Source organism: Vulpes lagopus, chromosome 6 (assembly GCF_018345385.1).
Source record: "Vulpes lagopus strain Blue_001 chromosome 6, ASM1834538v1, whole genome shotgun sequence".
NCBI lineage: Eukaryota > Metazoa > Chordata > Mammalia > Carnivora > Canidae > Vulpes > Vulpes lagopus.
In genome coordinates, this window is record NC_054829.1 from 46,939,475 (window position 1) to 46,954,993 (window position 15,519).

The following is a 15,519-nucleotide window of genomic DNA, read 5'->3' on the forward strand; positions in this document are numbered from 1 at the left end:
ATCTTTTGGGGGGACACAGCGATAACACCAAGCAATTTTAGACCCAGGAGTTCTAGACATTATTTAAGATGGTAGTAAAATATGTTTTCCATATGATAAAGAAAAGTTCATTTTGAAATGTAATGGAAAATGTTGAAAGTAACTGCATAAAATTCTGACTTTCCTAAATCCTGAAAGAAAGAACATAGTATGTATGAAAACTGCTCACATACAATGGGAAAAACACCAAGACTCCATTAACAATGGACATTGATAGACAGTTCACATCAAAGTATGAGCAAGCCTATGTTAAAAGTTATTCTCATACATTACTTATCCCTTGTAAATTAGTATATTAGTATGACCCTTTTGGAAAGAAATCTGTAAACGTGTCAAACCATAAAAATATTCATACCCTTTGGATTTATTCAGTAAGAAATTGAATACTTACATTGTATCAGCTACCTTCCTAGGTACTATAGATTCGGTGGCAAACAAAAAAGACCAAGTTTCTGCTTTCATTTATACAAAATACCAATTTGGGGAAGAAGTCATATACATGAAGATCACATTGTTCATCCCACACTCTTGGTTTTCTTAAGTGTACTTTCAGCTCCCTAATCTCTCTTGCCTATTTCTCTTTATATCCCAATCTATAAAGATTGGAAGGCTGCAAGATTCAGTCCCTGAACCCCTTCTCATTCACTCAGTTGGCCCATTCAGTCTTATATCATCTATATAATAATTCCCCAATTTTTTTCTCTACATAGAACCTCTCTCTTCACCTTTGACCTGTATGCTCAGTGACCTATTCAACATCTCCATTTAGATACCTAATAAGAATCTCAAACTTAACCTCTCCAAAACTGAACTTGTTTTCATTCCCTCCAAAGTTGTTCTTCCTACTGCCTCCTGATCCCAGTTCTAAACTGTATCTAATTCCTTAGGCTAAAAATATTAGAGTTATATTTTATTTCTCTCTTTTTCTCATACTCCATATGTGATTCATCAACAAATCTTGTTGACCCTCAAAATACATTCAGAATCTATTTTTCACCATCTCCACTGCTATCACCTTGAGATCCAAACCACCATAATCTCTTAAGTGGTTTATTATAGTAGCATCCTAACTTCCCACTTTCCCCACAGTCTGTTTTCCATATAGCGGTTTAGCGCCTGCCTTCGGCCCAGGGCGTGATCCTGGAGACCCGGGATTGAGTCCCACGTCGGGCTCCCTGCATGGAGCCTGCTTCTCTCTCTGCCTGTGTCTCTGCCTCTCTCTCTCTCTCTCTGTGTGTGTGTGTGTCTCTCTCATGAATAAATAAATAAATAATCTTTTAAAAAAATAAATAAATAAAGGGCCCAGAAGGTTCTGTGTATTTTAGCCTCTTTTGATGTCAGACTTTATCATCTACTGTTCTCTCCCATTACTTATTCTGCTCCAGCTACTCTGCCTCCTACACACAGTAGACACATTCCCACATCAAAACTTCTGCTTCTGTCATTCCTTCTGCTTGGATTGTTTTTCACCTATTTGGCCTCATTGTAGGCTCCCTTGCCTAGTATCACCTAAGGGAGGTCTGTCCTAGTCACCTTATTTAAAATCTCCTATCTATTCCTATCCACCTTCCCTACCTAATATTTCTTCTAATTTATAGCCATAATACTTTTACTTAATTATCAAATCCATTCTCTCTCCCCAACCTAGAATATAAGCTCCATAAGGACATGAATTTTTGGCTGTTGTTTTTAACTACTATATTGCTATAGTGTTTAGAATAGCACCTGACACTGTGGCAAGTATGCAGTAAGTATTTGTTGAATAAATGGATGGACGGATGTCAAAAAATTAGAAGTAACTTACATAGCTAACTAATATTACAGAAATAACTTCATAAATTATTCTACATTTATTAGTTTGGAACACTGAAGCTATTTAAAGTGCACACAAAAATTCATCTTGTAGATAAGTGCTCTTGATAGAAAATAAAATTGTGTGAACACTTTATCAAGGGTTATTGAGTGCCTGCTACAGAGAGGTATAACATAGCGGTCAAGTGGTCTGACTGTAGAGTTAGACCCATAATCAAAAACTCTTACAGCTTTTCCATCATCATTTAGATATTTTCTGCTTCCATGAGTGTGTATTTCTGTAAGGGAAGAGAAGACCCATCTAAGTCTGACTTAAACAATAAGAAAGCATTCTAACTCATATAATTGGAAGTCTAGAGGAAGGCTGCTTTAAGACTTGTTGAGTCAGGGGCACCTGGGTGGCTCAGTGGTTGAGCATTGGCCTTTGGCTCAGGTCATGATCCTGGGATCAAATTCCGCATTAGGCTCTCTGCAGGAAGCCTGCTTCTCCTTCTGCCTATGTCTCTGCCTTTCTCTGTGTGTCTCTCCTGAATAAATAAATAAAATATCTAAAAAATTAAAAAGTAAATAGACTTGTTGAGTCAGTGGCTCAACGATGTTATCAGAGACCAGGTCTCTTTTCGACTCGTTATTTTGTCCAAATTATCAACTGTACGTAAGGCTGTTTTCTGTCAAGGTCTTATAAGTGGTGGCAGGAACAATAATGGTCATGTGCTTCTTTGTTCAGTCAGGTAAGAAGTAAAGAGAGAAGCATAGAGACAGTCTGGTGGAATGCTTTTCCAGAAGGACAGTGGACTTTTTTTTAGTAGCTGCTAGCAAATCTTTCACATTTCACTAGTCTGAACTAGGTCACATGCCTACAGCTAAATCAGTCACTCTGGCTAAAGGAATGGATTACTTTGATTGCCTTGGTCTAATTAGGCCCCATCTCTGGAGCTATGAGATAAGGTCAGCTTTCTCGAAGCACAGGGCTGTATACATGAAAAGGAAGGTATATAAAAATCTGATCATGTTAAGGTGAAGAGTGAAGCCAATGCCCATTTCTTTTTTTTTCTTTTTTGCTTTATAAAAAGCATTTATTATTAGGGCAGCTGGCTGACTTGGTGGTTAGAGCATGCATCTCTTGATCTTAGGGTCATGAGTTCAAGTCCCATGTTGGGCATAGAGCTTACTTTAAAAAAATAAATAAATATATTTTTTTGAGATTTTATTTATTTATTCATGAGTGACACAGAGAGAGGCAGAGACAAAGGCAGAGGGAGAAGCAGGCTTCCTGTGGGGAGCCCCACACAGGGCTTGATCCAGGGACCCCAGGATCACACCCTGAGCCAAAGTCAGATGCTTAACCACTGAGCCACCCAGGTGTCCCCAATACATAAATTTAAAAAAATACTTATATTGAAGTATAGTTGACATACAATATTATATTAGTTTTAGATGTACAACATTGTGATTTGACAGTTCTCTACATTATTCAATGTTTACCATAAGCATAGTCACCATGTCACCATATATTATTACAATATTATTGACTATATTCCCTATGCTGTACTTTTTATTTCTCTATTTACTTATTTTATAACTGGAAGTTTGTGCCTCTTAATTTCCTATTACCTATTTGCCCATCCCTTTATCCTCCTCTGCTCTGCCACCAGTTTGTTATCTGTATTTATGAGTCTGTTTCTTTTGTTTTACTTTGTTTTTCAGCATTCACATGTAAGTGAAATCAGATGGTATTTGTATTTTTCTGTCTGATTTATAGCACTCAGCCTAATACCCATCCATATTGTTGCAAGTGGCAAAGTGTCATTTTTTTGTGTGTGTGGCTGAATAATCCAGTGTGTGTGTGTGTGTGTGTGTGTGTGTGTGTGTGTGTGTGTGCACGCACACACACACCATAATATCTTCTTTATCCATTCATCTATTGGTGGACATTTGGGTTGCTTACATCTCTTGGCTATTGTAAATCATGTAGTGAACATAGGAGTACATACATCTTTTCAATTAGTGTTTTAGTTTTCTTTGGGTAAGGAGTAGTGGAATTACTAGATCACATGGTATTTCTCTTTTTGATTTTTTTGAGGAGTCTCCATATTGTTTTCCACAGTGGGTGCACCAGTTTACATTTCCACCAGCAGTGCATGAGGGTTCTCTATTCTCTACCATCCTCACCAGTGCTTGCTATTTCTCTGATTGAAGTTGGGTGCACTGGGCCAAATTGGCCAACTAAACCACATGGGATAGATTCACTATCACCAGGAGTGGTTTGCTTCCAAAGACAGGGCAAAAGATGCTGGTCAGACAAAAGGACTATATCTACAACAGATAGTTCTCTGCTTAACCTCCCACACCATCTGCCAACACCCCATAGGAATCCTTTTTCTACTTTTGATACCCTGAGCTAACAGGACCCATATGGTGACTGCAGAGTGACATGAACAGGACAGCAGTTTTTTACATGGAGGAATGAGATTGGCTGCTTTACTTGGATATCACATAAGGCGTTCATACTCAGTGTGTTTAGAATTAAACTCATCAACTTTCCCAACTAGTTCCTTTGAACCCAGTCTTATTATAATGATAAACAAGACATGGTTACTGTTGTTACAAGTTACATGGTTACAAGTGTTGGTCAACAAATAAAGTTGGTCCATTAACTACAGGTATTTTTTTTTATCATATGAAACAAAAATAAATGAAAATAATTCTTATTCTATGTCTGTTTGGCAGAGAATTTACCCCTGAATATTATATTATTTTGTAAATTCTCTGTAACGTGGTTATATAACATGTCCTTTATCATTGCGAAACTTGCAAAGAGAAAGGGTTATTTGATACAGCCCTACCTTTTGGTCTCCTATTTAAAAGTTTTATTACCTGTGTAGAAATGTATCTGATACTAGCTGCCTCAAAAACCCAAGGTCTCTGATTATGTATGATCTTTCTCTGGAAGTTATTACAGTTTATACAAATATGTTTTGTCTGTTTTAGACTTTAAAAGGTTTTTCAGAGAGCAGAATCTCATTATTAATCTTATTTAAGTTGCATGTTTTCATATAGCTATGTATGTGCCATATGCCAAGCACTACCACTGTACTAGTGCTTAGGGATACAAAAATAAATACACATTGCCCTCAAAAAGCTTACAGTTTAATGAAGAGTATAGGTAAACCAACAGTTAACTGTAATACAGTCTGACATTTGCTATAGCAGAAGTGATCACAGATTGAAATTAAGTCTTGTCTCATGATTGCACTATGAATTGTGGTTAAACTAATCTTTTTTACCCCCAGAGTCTTTCTTCAGTTCATGTGGTAGTTTACATAAACTAAGTGAAGAGCCACTGATTCCTCCTCCACTTCCTCCTCGAAAAAAGTTTGATCATGATGCTTCAAATTCCAAGGTAGTCAATAAGACTTAGGTTTGCCTTAACTTATTCAACTTAAAGCTGTGAATCTTCAAAATAGTTCTTGTTCTTATAAAAAGTCTGTCAATTATAATTGGCTACCCTTTAGGGTTTTTAAACACTTCAGTTGTTTTATTTGAAAAAATACTTGAAATAATCACTTAATTCTTGTTAATTTTTTTTTTTTTTCAACAAAGGTTGGGCAGACTTTCACAGATCCTCAGAAGTATGTTTTCTTTCTGGTAGAAATGGAAAAAACTTTAATAGTCAAAGCATTCTTCAAACTTTAAACCAGCACTTCTCAAACAGAATCACCTGGGAGGCTTGTTAAAACCCTATTGCCAAGTTTCAGATTCAGTAGGTCTAGGGTGGGACCCAGGAATTCGCATTTTGTAACAAGTTCCCTACTGGTACTGATGCTGCTAGTTACTGGATCACACTTTGAGAATCATCCCAGTAAGCCTACCTGGGGAAAGTAAAAGTAGAAGACCAGAAAGCAGAAGCTGGACATTGAGTCCCCTTGACATCATGTACTTTAATGTCTACAAAGTTATGTATTCCTTTCACTCACTTGCCTGTTATAATTAAAATGCATAAATTTTTGAAAGGTGTATAAATCAAGATATCCTGAAGCTTTTTGTTCTAAAATTTCAAGTAAAACATCTCATATATAAAAATATTAAACTGGGCCCCAAATTAAACTGGAAGCGTTTTACTCAGAAATCTGGCATCAGATTAACCTATTTGGAGCTTCTGGATTTAACTGAACACATAAGAATTTTTCATTCTTAAAAAAAAAAAAAAGAATTTTTCATTGTTTTAAAACTTAACAGATTTTTCAGGAGAATGGAAGTATAATTTAATTTTTTTTTTTTTTTGAGGGAAATACGAAATCTGATGATGACCCCCCTGCTATTCCACCAAGACAGCCTCCTCCTCCAAAGGTAAAACCTAGAGTTCCTGCTCCTACTGGTGCATTTGATGGGCCTCTGCATAGTCCACCTCCACCGCCACCAAGAGATCCTCTTCCTGATACCCCTCCGCCAGTTCCCCTTCGTCCTCCAGAACACTTTATAAACTGTCCATTTAATCTTCAGCCACCTCCACTAGGACATCTGCACAGAGATCCAGACTGGTTCAGAGACGTTAGTACCTGCCCAAATTCGCCAAATACTCCTCCCAGCACACCCTCTCCAAGAGTACCACGTCGATGCTACCTGCTCAGTTCTAGTCACAACAACCTTGCTCATCCTCAAGCTCCCCCTGTGCCACCAAGGCAGAACTCAAGCCCGCACCTACCAAAACTGCCACCAAAGACTTATAAACGGGAGCTTTCGCACCCCCCGTCATACAGACTGCCTTTACTAGAAAATGCAGAAACTCCTCAATGACCTTAGCCATATGTAGTCATTGACACTGGAATGGTATTTGTAAAGGTTTTTTTTTTTTTTTAATTTATTCAAAAAAGGCATAGTATTTTAGTACTTTTTACGAATAATGCTCTTACAAAAATGCTACTGATCAAATAAGCTTTTAAAAATTGGATAAATAAAAATACAGAAGTCCTTTATCATTATCCTCAGGTGATCAGTAGCATTGCCTTGTCTTGGATCCTCAGTGCTGCCAAAAGGCCAGTATAAAGAATTTATATTTGCACTGTAGACTCTGCTAAAATATGGTTTAAAGTAACATTGATTGCACTGAAAGGGGATAGTGCATTTGTGGAATTTTTCAAATTTGAGTAATAGATGCCTTTTTAAGGCAGTGAATTTACACAAATATAGGGGGTGTACAGTATTACTGATTTTTAAAACTCTTTGACCATCTTCTAGTTTTTACATTTAGGGGAATTGTGAAAAACACCCACTGTTCTTAAACTTTAATGCCATGTCTTAAATGCCAGAATTTGCTGCTGAAGACAAAAATGAAAAATAGAATGAAAATAATAGATGCACTGTTTATTATTTTGTCAAAATGTATACAGAGACTACCTAACCCAATCATGGAGGGAAAAAGGGCATGTATCTCATTCAGATGTGCCTTTTGTTTTTGGAGACTATGGTGTCTTTAGCTAATGAGTTGCCTATTGTTTTGGAAAACAAAGTTAATTAATATGCCAAGTATGTACAGTTTTGTTTATATTGTATATTTAAAGAATGCTAATAACTTACTATATAAATTTAAGTGACTCGAGGCCTATAATACAATCTGCTACTTTACTAATTCAGAAATTCAGAGGAAAATTTCTTATGGCATAGGAACCAACTGCCTTGCCCTCAAAACCTAGTAACCTTCTCTATAAATCTCATGTTAACTACAATTTTTTTGAAATATTTTTTTTAGATTGGTAACATTTAAACCAGCAAACATACTTAAAGCTTTATTAAACTTTTTATTCAGAGAAGTGAGTAAAAATTTTATTTGCCATTTGGACTCCTGAGTTCAAAGTGATGAAAAAGCGTGTTTTGCTGATAGTGCTGTAGCAGCAGTTGTAAAATAGCCAAAAGCCACGTTGTTGTTTATTTACTGGTCTGTGGCCTTTTAACTGTGCTTTGTATCAGAGTTCTTAACAAGATTAATAAATCACCCCAGTCTTAATTTTTAAAATACGTGTTTTCATTATAAGTAACAAGGGGAGAGCTTGTTGAGTTCTGTGGAAATACATACACATGTCCACATTATTGTCATTATTTTGGGCAATTTAAATTACATAATCCCAAAGAATTTAAATGATGTAAATTTTAGAAGGATAACTTTGTCCTGTTAAAACGCGATCAGCAAACTGCCAGCAACCATTTTTATGCATTCAGATGAAAATCAGGAGCATGCTAGGAAACTCTTGATAAGAGAGGATTGTTGCCTTCTCGGTAGGATCTTGGAAACTGCCTGGATTTAAGGCCCAATAACTACCGTATGAATTAGTCTCCAGGTAAACACACTATTGAGTTTGCCTTTGGCTTTTAAAGAGCAGATTACAATATCAGCTTTGTCTGGAAAAGTGATTTAAGCTGCCTGCTTGTTAGGCCACACTTGTAATTTAGAGGCGTGAGGCGGACCTACACTCTGGGGAAGCGGGCGGCTAGGCCCTCGACCACGCCCAGGTAATGCTGCCTACCCAGCTTTGTGCCTTTGCGCACGCGTCATGGCGCCAACTTCGCCACTAGGAGGCGCCGGGCCCTGTGCGGGCCCGCCGTGGGGAGGTGCGTGTGGATGTGACGTCACTGCGCACGCTGCATCTTGTTGCCGGGCAGCGATGGCGGCTACCGTGGAGTCCTCCGTGGAGGACCCGCTGCGGAACTTTATTCGAGTTTTGGAAAAGCGAGATGGCACGGTGTTACGACTGCAGCAATATGGCTCCGGCGGCGTGGGCTGCGTTGTTTGGGACGCCGCCATCGTCCTTTCTAAGTACCTGGAAACGCCCGGGTTTTCCGGCGATGGGCCCCACGCTCTGAGCCGGCGGTCGGTGCTGGAGCTGGGCTCCGGCACCGGGGCCGTGGGGCTCATGGCTGCTACTCTCGGGTAAGAGCTGGCGGGAGGGGGTGCCGCTTTGTTTGGGAAACCAGGATTCCTGCTTTACCACGCTTGTGCCTACACTTCAGTCGACGTTATTTTATAGGGCCGATGTGGTGGTCACAGATCTGGAGGAATTGCAAGACTTGCTGAAGATGAATATTAGTATGAACAAGCATCTTGTCACTGGTTCTGTTCAAGCCAAGGTACTGAAATGGTTTGTATGGCCTTTCAGCTTGTTTTAAGATAACGATTTGTGGTTTGCTTTAAATTGCGTTTCGCTAAAAGCATAGTTAATACAAAGGGGACTTTCCAGAACTTTTTTTATGAAACAATAAATTATTAAAGCACCAGTTAAAATATTTGTTGGAATTTTAAGGGGGGAAGCAATAGAAGATTTTCCTTCTCCGCCAGACTACATACTGATGGCCGACTGCATATACTACGAAGAGGTAAGTAGTCATTGAGTGAAGTGTCTATCTTTACAAGTTGTATTATAATTCGTGGATTCCATAGTGCACATTTCTTCCCACTTTAACATCACTGAGTGCAGGATAGTTTTCCTATAGTTGATGACACAGTAAGGAACATAAAGTTTACCAGGAACAACTACATACACTCAGGTTAAACATACAGACCTGTGAAACATGTTGACAGAAGTGTTGCCTGCATTTTACTAAAGGCTTCTGTAAAAATCTTCTTTTAAAGGTTTTGTCATTTGGATCTGTTATGAAAAGCTGAGGTTTTTTTAAGCTCTTCCTGGTGAAGGTGTTAACCATGACATTGAGAATTAAATTTCGTTGTAAAGAATTCATTGCTCTATGGCAAGATTGATTCAGAATGATACTTTTTAAAATATCCGTTTGTATATATTGTGGGCATCACTCATTTTTAAAATAATAGAACATTGAACTAACATGTTCAAGTTAGGGCTAGATTCACTTTTGTATGGTAAAGTACGGTAAAATCCTAAGTTAAAATAGATTAAATAAAATTAACTTTTTAAGAGTGAAGATAATTCTATTTGTTTTCCCCTGGGGATACCAAAATGTAGTCACCTGGAAACAAATCGATACAATGGTTAATTAGTTAAGAGTACTTTACCAATCATTAGTTACAGAGCTTTAAGCACATGTACTTTGCTGATTGATTAAAAAATAGATAAAATGGAGGGGAGTTATAGCTACCCTCCATTTCCCCTACCCCCTTTTTATAGTAAAAATATAAATTTCTAAAAATCATAAGTAAAAGTGATATTCCTTTTTGAACAGTCTTTGGAGCCGTTGTTGAAAACTCTAAAAGATCTTAGTGGATTTGAGACTTGTATTATATGTTGTTATGAACAACGAACAATGGGAAAAAATCCAGAAATTGAGAAAAAATATTTTGAGGTAAGTACTAGATCTGTTTTGTAGTGCTAACCCTTCAGCGAGGCTTTATATGACTATGTGCTCAAGTATATTCTGGTAATTTTGAGTGGAGAACACATTCTGCTTGCTTAAATCCAAGGAGAGAATCCTTTATTGCCCAGCATTCTATTAAGCTCCCCCATCCTGCCCCCCGACCAACTTTTTTCATCTTTTCTGATCCTTTCTTTTTTCTTTTCTAATTAGTTGATATAGTATCTACAGAACAATTTAAAATGATAATGGTGACACCCTTGTCCTTTCTGGGAAAGTGTTCAGTGGGTTATTTTTTCTTTTTTAAAGATTTTATTTATTCATGAGAGACACAGAGAGAGAGAGGCAGAGACATAGGCAGAGGGAGAAGCAGGCTCCCTATCGGGAGCCTGATTCGAGACTCAGACTCAATGCCAGGACCCCAGGGTCATGACCTGAGCCAAAGGCAAATACTCAACCACTGAGCCACCCAGGCATCCTTCAGTGTTTCTTTATTAAACGTGATGCTGGCTTTTGGGAACTTACTAATGACGTGTGTATTACTTTTGGAAAGTACATCATAGAAACATATGTGATTATGTTTTTACTTTCTGGTTTTGGGATGGGGTGTTTTTGAGCTTTTTGTTTTTGTTTTTTTTTTTTAAATAAAGACTCACAGGAAGTTGCAAATTAGTATATAGAGCCCCATGTTTTTTTCATCCATCTTCCCCCAGTGGTCATCTAAAACCCTTTTGATGGCAAAAATCCATCATAATACGAGTGATTCCTCTTGAGGGTATATCTATACAGCTCTGCAATTTATCCACTGAAAAGACTACTTTGCTTGAATAAGAATGCAAATACCTGACTCTGCCTCAGATATGTGCTAAAATGGTTTTTAATTTTCATGTTTTTCTTAAAAGAATGTTAATGAACCTTTGAGACTATAATTGAAAATTCTCTATTGTTAAACAGTTTACATTGAGTCAGAACACATGTAAAATGCATATATATCAAGTGCTTGACTCAATTCTTCATATGTATACACCCAAGTAACCACCCTCCATAAATAGAACATTTTTCAGGACGGCAGAAGGCTCCCATGTGCCCTTTTCCAGTCAGTACTCCTCCAAAGTTGACTGTTGTTCTGACTTCTGTCACCACAGGAAACTTCCTATTCTTGAATTTGAAGTATATCTCTTTTAAATTTATAGCTCCTACAGCTAGACTTTGACTTTGAAAAAATTCCTTTGGAGAAACACGATGAAGAATATCGAAGCGAGGATATTCATATTTTATACATCAGAAAAAAAAAATCGGTAAATACATTCCCAGCTCTTTATCCTCAGATTTCATTAGCTGGGCATTGTCTCTGGGCTAATGTGTTGAGTATTGTGTTGATTTTTATGTAGGGAAACATTTGATGACTCACCAGTCAGGTACTCTGAGCGTTGGATCACTTAATCTATCTGGTCTTGTATTCTTCCTCTAAAATAAAACAGGCTTCTTTAATAAAGATCCCCTTCCCATCTGCAAATAATGGAGCATTATGATGGGCATTACCTTGGGCAAATAACTTAGCTATTTTACATTTCTGATAATCTCTCCGAGATTTAAAAATGCCACTTCTGACTTTTGTGAACTTTGTCCAACCATTCAATTTTTTAAAATAAAGTATAATAAGGTAGATCTGTCCAGTAAATAAAAATGCACTCAGTTACACAGAGCTTATGTATGTCCCGCTTTTTTGTTGCTTGCTTTATTACCTGTTAAAATAATTATATTCTATATAAGTTGCCTCTGTATGCCTTGAGTTTGCACCTGTAGAAAGGAAGAATTATATCTCATCCATTATGTAACACCTTTTTTAAATGTGACTAGTATAAGACAAGGACATGATCTAATTTATGAATCAAGGATGCTAAATTTAGTAAGTCACATTTGTTACTATTATCTTTGTTTTGATTGAATTTATTCGTGATGACGTTTTTTGATTATGTGAGTTCTAGCCAAAAGCAAATTACTTATAATTTGAGGGATCAAGGCTAGATGTTAAAACTATGAGGAAAGTGAGGTGGTGAGATTAGCAATTCAGATCTACTAACTTTCATTTAGCATGGTGCTAGACATACAAAGATAAATTTTAAAAATGTTTTATGCCTTAAGGAATCTGGTTTTAGCTCAAACTGCTGGGTAGTTTTAAAAGTAGAATTTTTTCATGAGGCATAAAGATTTTGTGTCTCCTAAAATGTAAAGGCTTTTTTCTTTTTCAAAGAATCACTTCTTTTTTAAAAATTGATAAACACTTTTAAAATGTACAATTCAGTGGTTTTAATATATTCACAGAGTTGCACAACCGTCACCACTTTTTAATTCTAAACATTTTTTTGTCACCCCAAAAAGAAACCCCATACCCATTAGCAGTCACTTCCTGGTCCTGCCTCCCCATAGCCTGTGGCAGCCACCCATCCGTTCTTTGTGAAGTTGCCTGTTCTGAACATTTCTTAGAAGTGGAATCACACATTATGTGGCTTCCTGTATCTGGCTTCTTACAGTCAGCACTGTGTTTTTAAGGTTTATCCATGTTGTAGCACACATCATAAGCACTTAACTCCTTTTTATAGTTTTTTAAGTAAAATACAGTTTTAATATTTTTTTTGATATACTACACCTTATCCATCCATTCATCAGTCAATGGACATTTCAGTGGTTTTTCACTTTTTGGCGATAATGAATAATACTGCTATGAATTTTTGTGTGACTTGTATTTTCAGATCTCTTGGTTATATACCTAGAGTAGAAATACTAGGTCATATGGAAACTTGGTTTAACTTCAGGGAATTTGCCAAACTCTTAATTCATAGCTGCTGTACCATTTTTACATTCCCACCAGCAACAGCTGAAGGTTCTAATTTCTTCACAGCTTCACAACGCTTGTCATTATCTGTCTTTTTGATTATAGCCATCTCAGTAGGTGTGAAGTAGTATTTCATTATGGTTTTTATTTTCATTTCTCAAGTGATTAATGTTCAATATCTTTTCATGTATTTATTGGCGATTTGTGTATCTTTATAGAAATACTTTGCCTGGTTTTTTTGTTGTTTTTTTAAATTTTTTTTTACTTTGCCTGTTTTTAAATCGGGTTGTCTTCTTACTCAACTCTGTTGAGTTGTAACAATTCTTTATATATTCTGGATACTAGACCCTTACCAGATACGTAACTTCCAAATACTTTGTCCCATTCTGTGGTTTGTCTTTTTTTCTTTTTTTCTCTTGATAGTATGTCCTTTGAAGCACAAAGCTTTTTAATTTTGATGATGTCTAGTGTATCTGATTTGTCTTTGGTTGCTTTGCTTTAGGTATCAGCAAAAAAACCATCTCTAAAAGTTATGTACAGTTACTCATTTGTATTGCATTTAGCCATTATTAGGCATATTACTTAGTAGCAAGTACCCAGTAAATTCTTAATTTTTTCCTAAGAAATCAATCTTTAAAGGTTCCATTTTTTTTTTCTTCTAGAAATCTCCATCGTGAAATCTTTAGCCATCTTACCCAAGCCTCTAACAACCTGGGTAAGCTAAAGATGTGAATGGAGCATGTGAATACAGCATGGGAAGATTGTGTTCACAGATTTTTCCAGCATGTCCATAGAGATTCAATATATAACTGACAACCACCATGGGCTGCCTGCAATTTGAAAAATGATTACTGACTGCCTGCCTGCCAGTGGGCTTGAAATCCAACTTAGTTTACTTTTAGCTCAGCATCAAGTTCCACTTAAAAGAACATTGTTTATCAGTCACTCCTCAAATGAAAATAAGTGTTGAGGTTTGCCAAAAGCCTGCCAAAAATAAACAGTGAAGTGGCATGGTTGACTTGGCGTTATTTTCAGAAAACTAGAGATAAATTGGTCCAATTTCTAAAGAGTAATAATGTAATGTAATTCTGTTTAAGTTGCAACTAGTAAAATTTAGTTGTCTATAAGATCGATAAATCTAAAGGTTGGTTTTTATTTTAATTATGCAGTGGTTTTTGTCATATGTATCTTCCACTCTATTGCTATTATTAAGATAGCTTTTGTATTTAAATGTTCTTTTACTTTAAAAAAAGAAAACCTGAATATACTGTTTTGTATACTTACATTAGCCAAAGTTTTATTCTTTTCCTCCACCATACTCGTCTATGTGAGTTAGATAGTAAATTATATTGTGATGAGTTGTAGGAATGAAAGTAAGAAATCAGGAGGGAGGAAGAGATATCTTTATAAACTTTTTCATTGGAGAATGGAACAATAATAAAAAGTCCAGTTTTAGGCTTGTGCACTTATATGGCTCTTGCACTTTTCTTCATGTATATCTTCCAGGAAAATGGCTGAAATCACTGGCATTGTTCACATGAAACAAAGATTTTAAAATAACTACAAATGTATTGCTGAATACGTTTACCAAGTGATAATTGACTCTGTATTTTCTGTTTTTTGTCATGATAATCAGTTGCTCGCAGACTGGTCTATCAAGGACTTCAGTCATACCAATTATGAAGAGTAATACTAACTGAATAGAATTCTGGTACTTGTGGCATTGGTGCTAGGTGGCACATTTTATGTATTAAAATAAACATTGTTTCTGAGATCCTGTGATTTTGTGAATGTTTCAGAAATAGCTTTGAAGAAAATGAACATCTAAAGCAGGCTTTCCAGAAAAAGCAAAAGCAGCCCTATTTAGAGAAATTGAAGATCAAAGTCAGAAGAACCATTCTTTCCTTCAGGCTTTCTTCAGTCTTTAAAGTTTGTTTTGCTGTTCTTCTTGAAAGTACGTTGTTCATGCTGCCCTTAGCATTTCATTAAGCTGTTTTCCAAACAGTATAAACTAAATATACTATTCTTTGTTAGTTACAGATAGCATCAGTTAATTACTAGTGAAGTCTTGGCACAAATGACTACTTTCTAGCCTGTTCCATAACGCTGTGGAACTTAAAAAAATAAGTCTGACATTGACCAGCTAAGTAGTCCACCCAAATGCTGAGATCCCTGTTCACCCTCCTCCTCTTTTTACTGTACTTCTAATATTCAGTACTTCTGGGTCTTCCGCCTGAAGTGCCCCATGACATTCCCATATGAAAGCCCAGCTCCTTTTTCTTACATAGGTGCGCCTTACACTCCAAAATCCTCTGGAGGAGTGGGGTTGAGATCAGTCTCTAGAGCTTTGCCAGAATTACCCTATACTTGTGTGTGCTTCCATCCCTTCCCTGTCTATTCCCACTCTCTTACTTGATTTATCACCTCCTTAATACGTCACTTGCATACATTCATCACCATCTGTTCTGGAGAAATGACCTAAGCTACTGACTAGATTTAAGTAATTTGTAGCATTA

At 36.7% G+C, this 15,519-nt stretch overlaps 2 protein-coding genes across 6 annotated transcripts in view; both read left to right on the top strand.

Moving 5' to 3' along the window:
* SOS2 (SOS Ras/Rho guanine nucleotide exchange factor 2) overlaps nucleotides 1–7,864 on the top strand; it is a 79,543-nt gene extending 71,679 nt beyond the window's left edge. The window contains exons 22-23 of one of the 2 annotated variants that reach the window (XM_041758810.1): nucleotides 5,145–5,254; nucleotides 6,139–7,864. In XM_041758810.1, coding sequence (XP_041614744.1) covers nucleotides 5,145–5,254; nucleotides 6,139–6,648 — 620 coding nt within the window. In that variant the 3' untranslated portion in view covers nucleotides 6,649–7,864. The remainder of the gene's footprint in view (nucleotides 1–5,144; nucleotides 5,255–6,138) is intronic. The other variant, XM_041758812.1, reaches the window with a different exon arrangement.
* A 144-nt stretch (nucleotides 7,865–8,008) lies between these two features.
* On the top strand, nucleotides 8,009–14,777 carry VCPKMT (valosin containing protein lysine methyltransferase). 4 transcript variants are annotated; one of them, XM_041758813.1, is made up of 6 exons: nucleotides 8,009–8,776; nucleotides 8,874–8,984; nucleotides 9,147–9,219; nucleotides 10,039–10,158; nucleotides 11,361–11,465; nucleotides 13,666–14,777. In XM_041758813.1, exons 1-6 carry the CDS (start codon nucleotides 8,400–8,402, stop codon nucleotides 13,678–13,680), a joined length of 801 nt encoding a protein of 266 aa, XP_041614747.1. In that variant the 5' UTR covers nucleotides 8,009–8,399; the 3' UTR covers nucleotides 13,681–14,777. The 4 variants fall into 4 exon arrangements, with proteins under 4 accessions (XP_041614747.1, XP_041614749.1, XP_041614750.1 ...); XM_041758815.1 differs by lacking the exon at nucleotides 11,361–11,465; XM_041758816.1 differs by lacking the exon at nucleotides 10,039–10,158.
* Nucleotides 14,778–15,519: the final 742 nt, after the last annotated feature.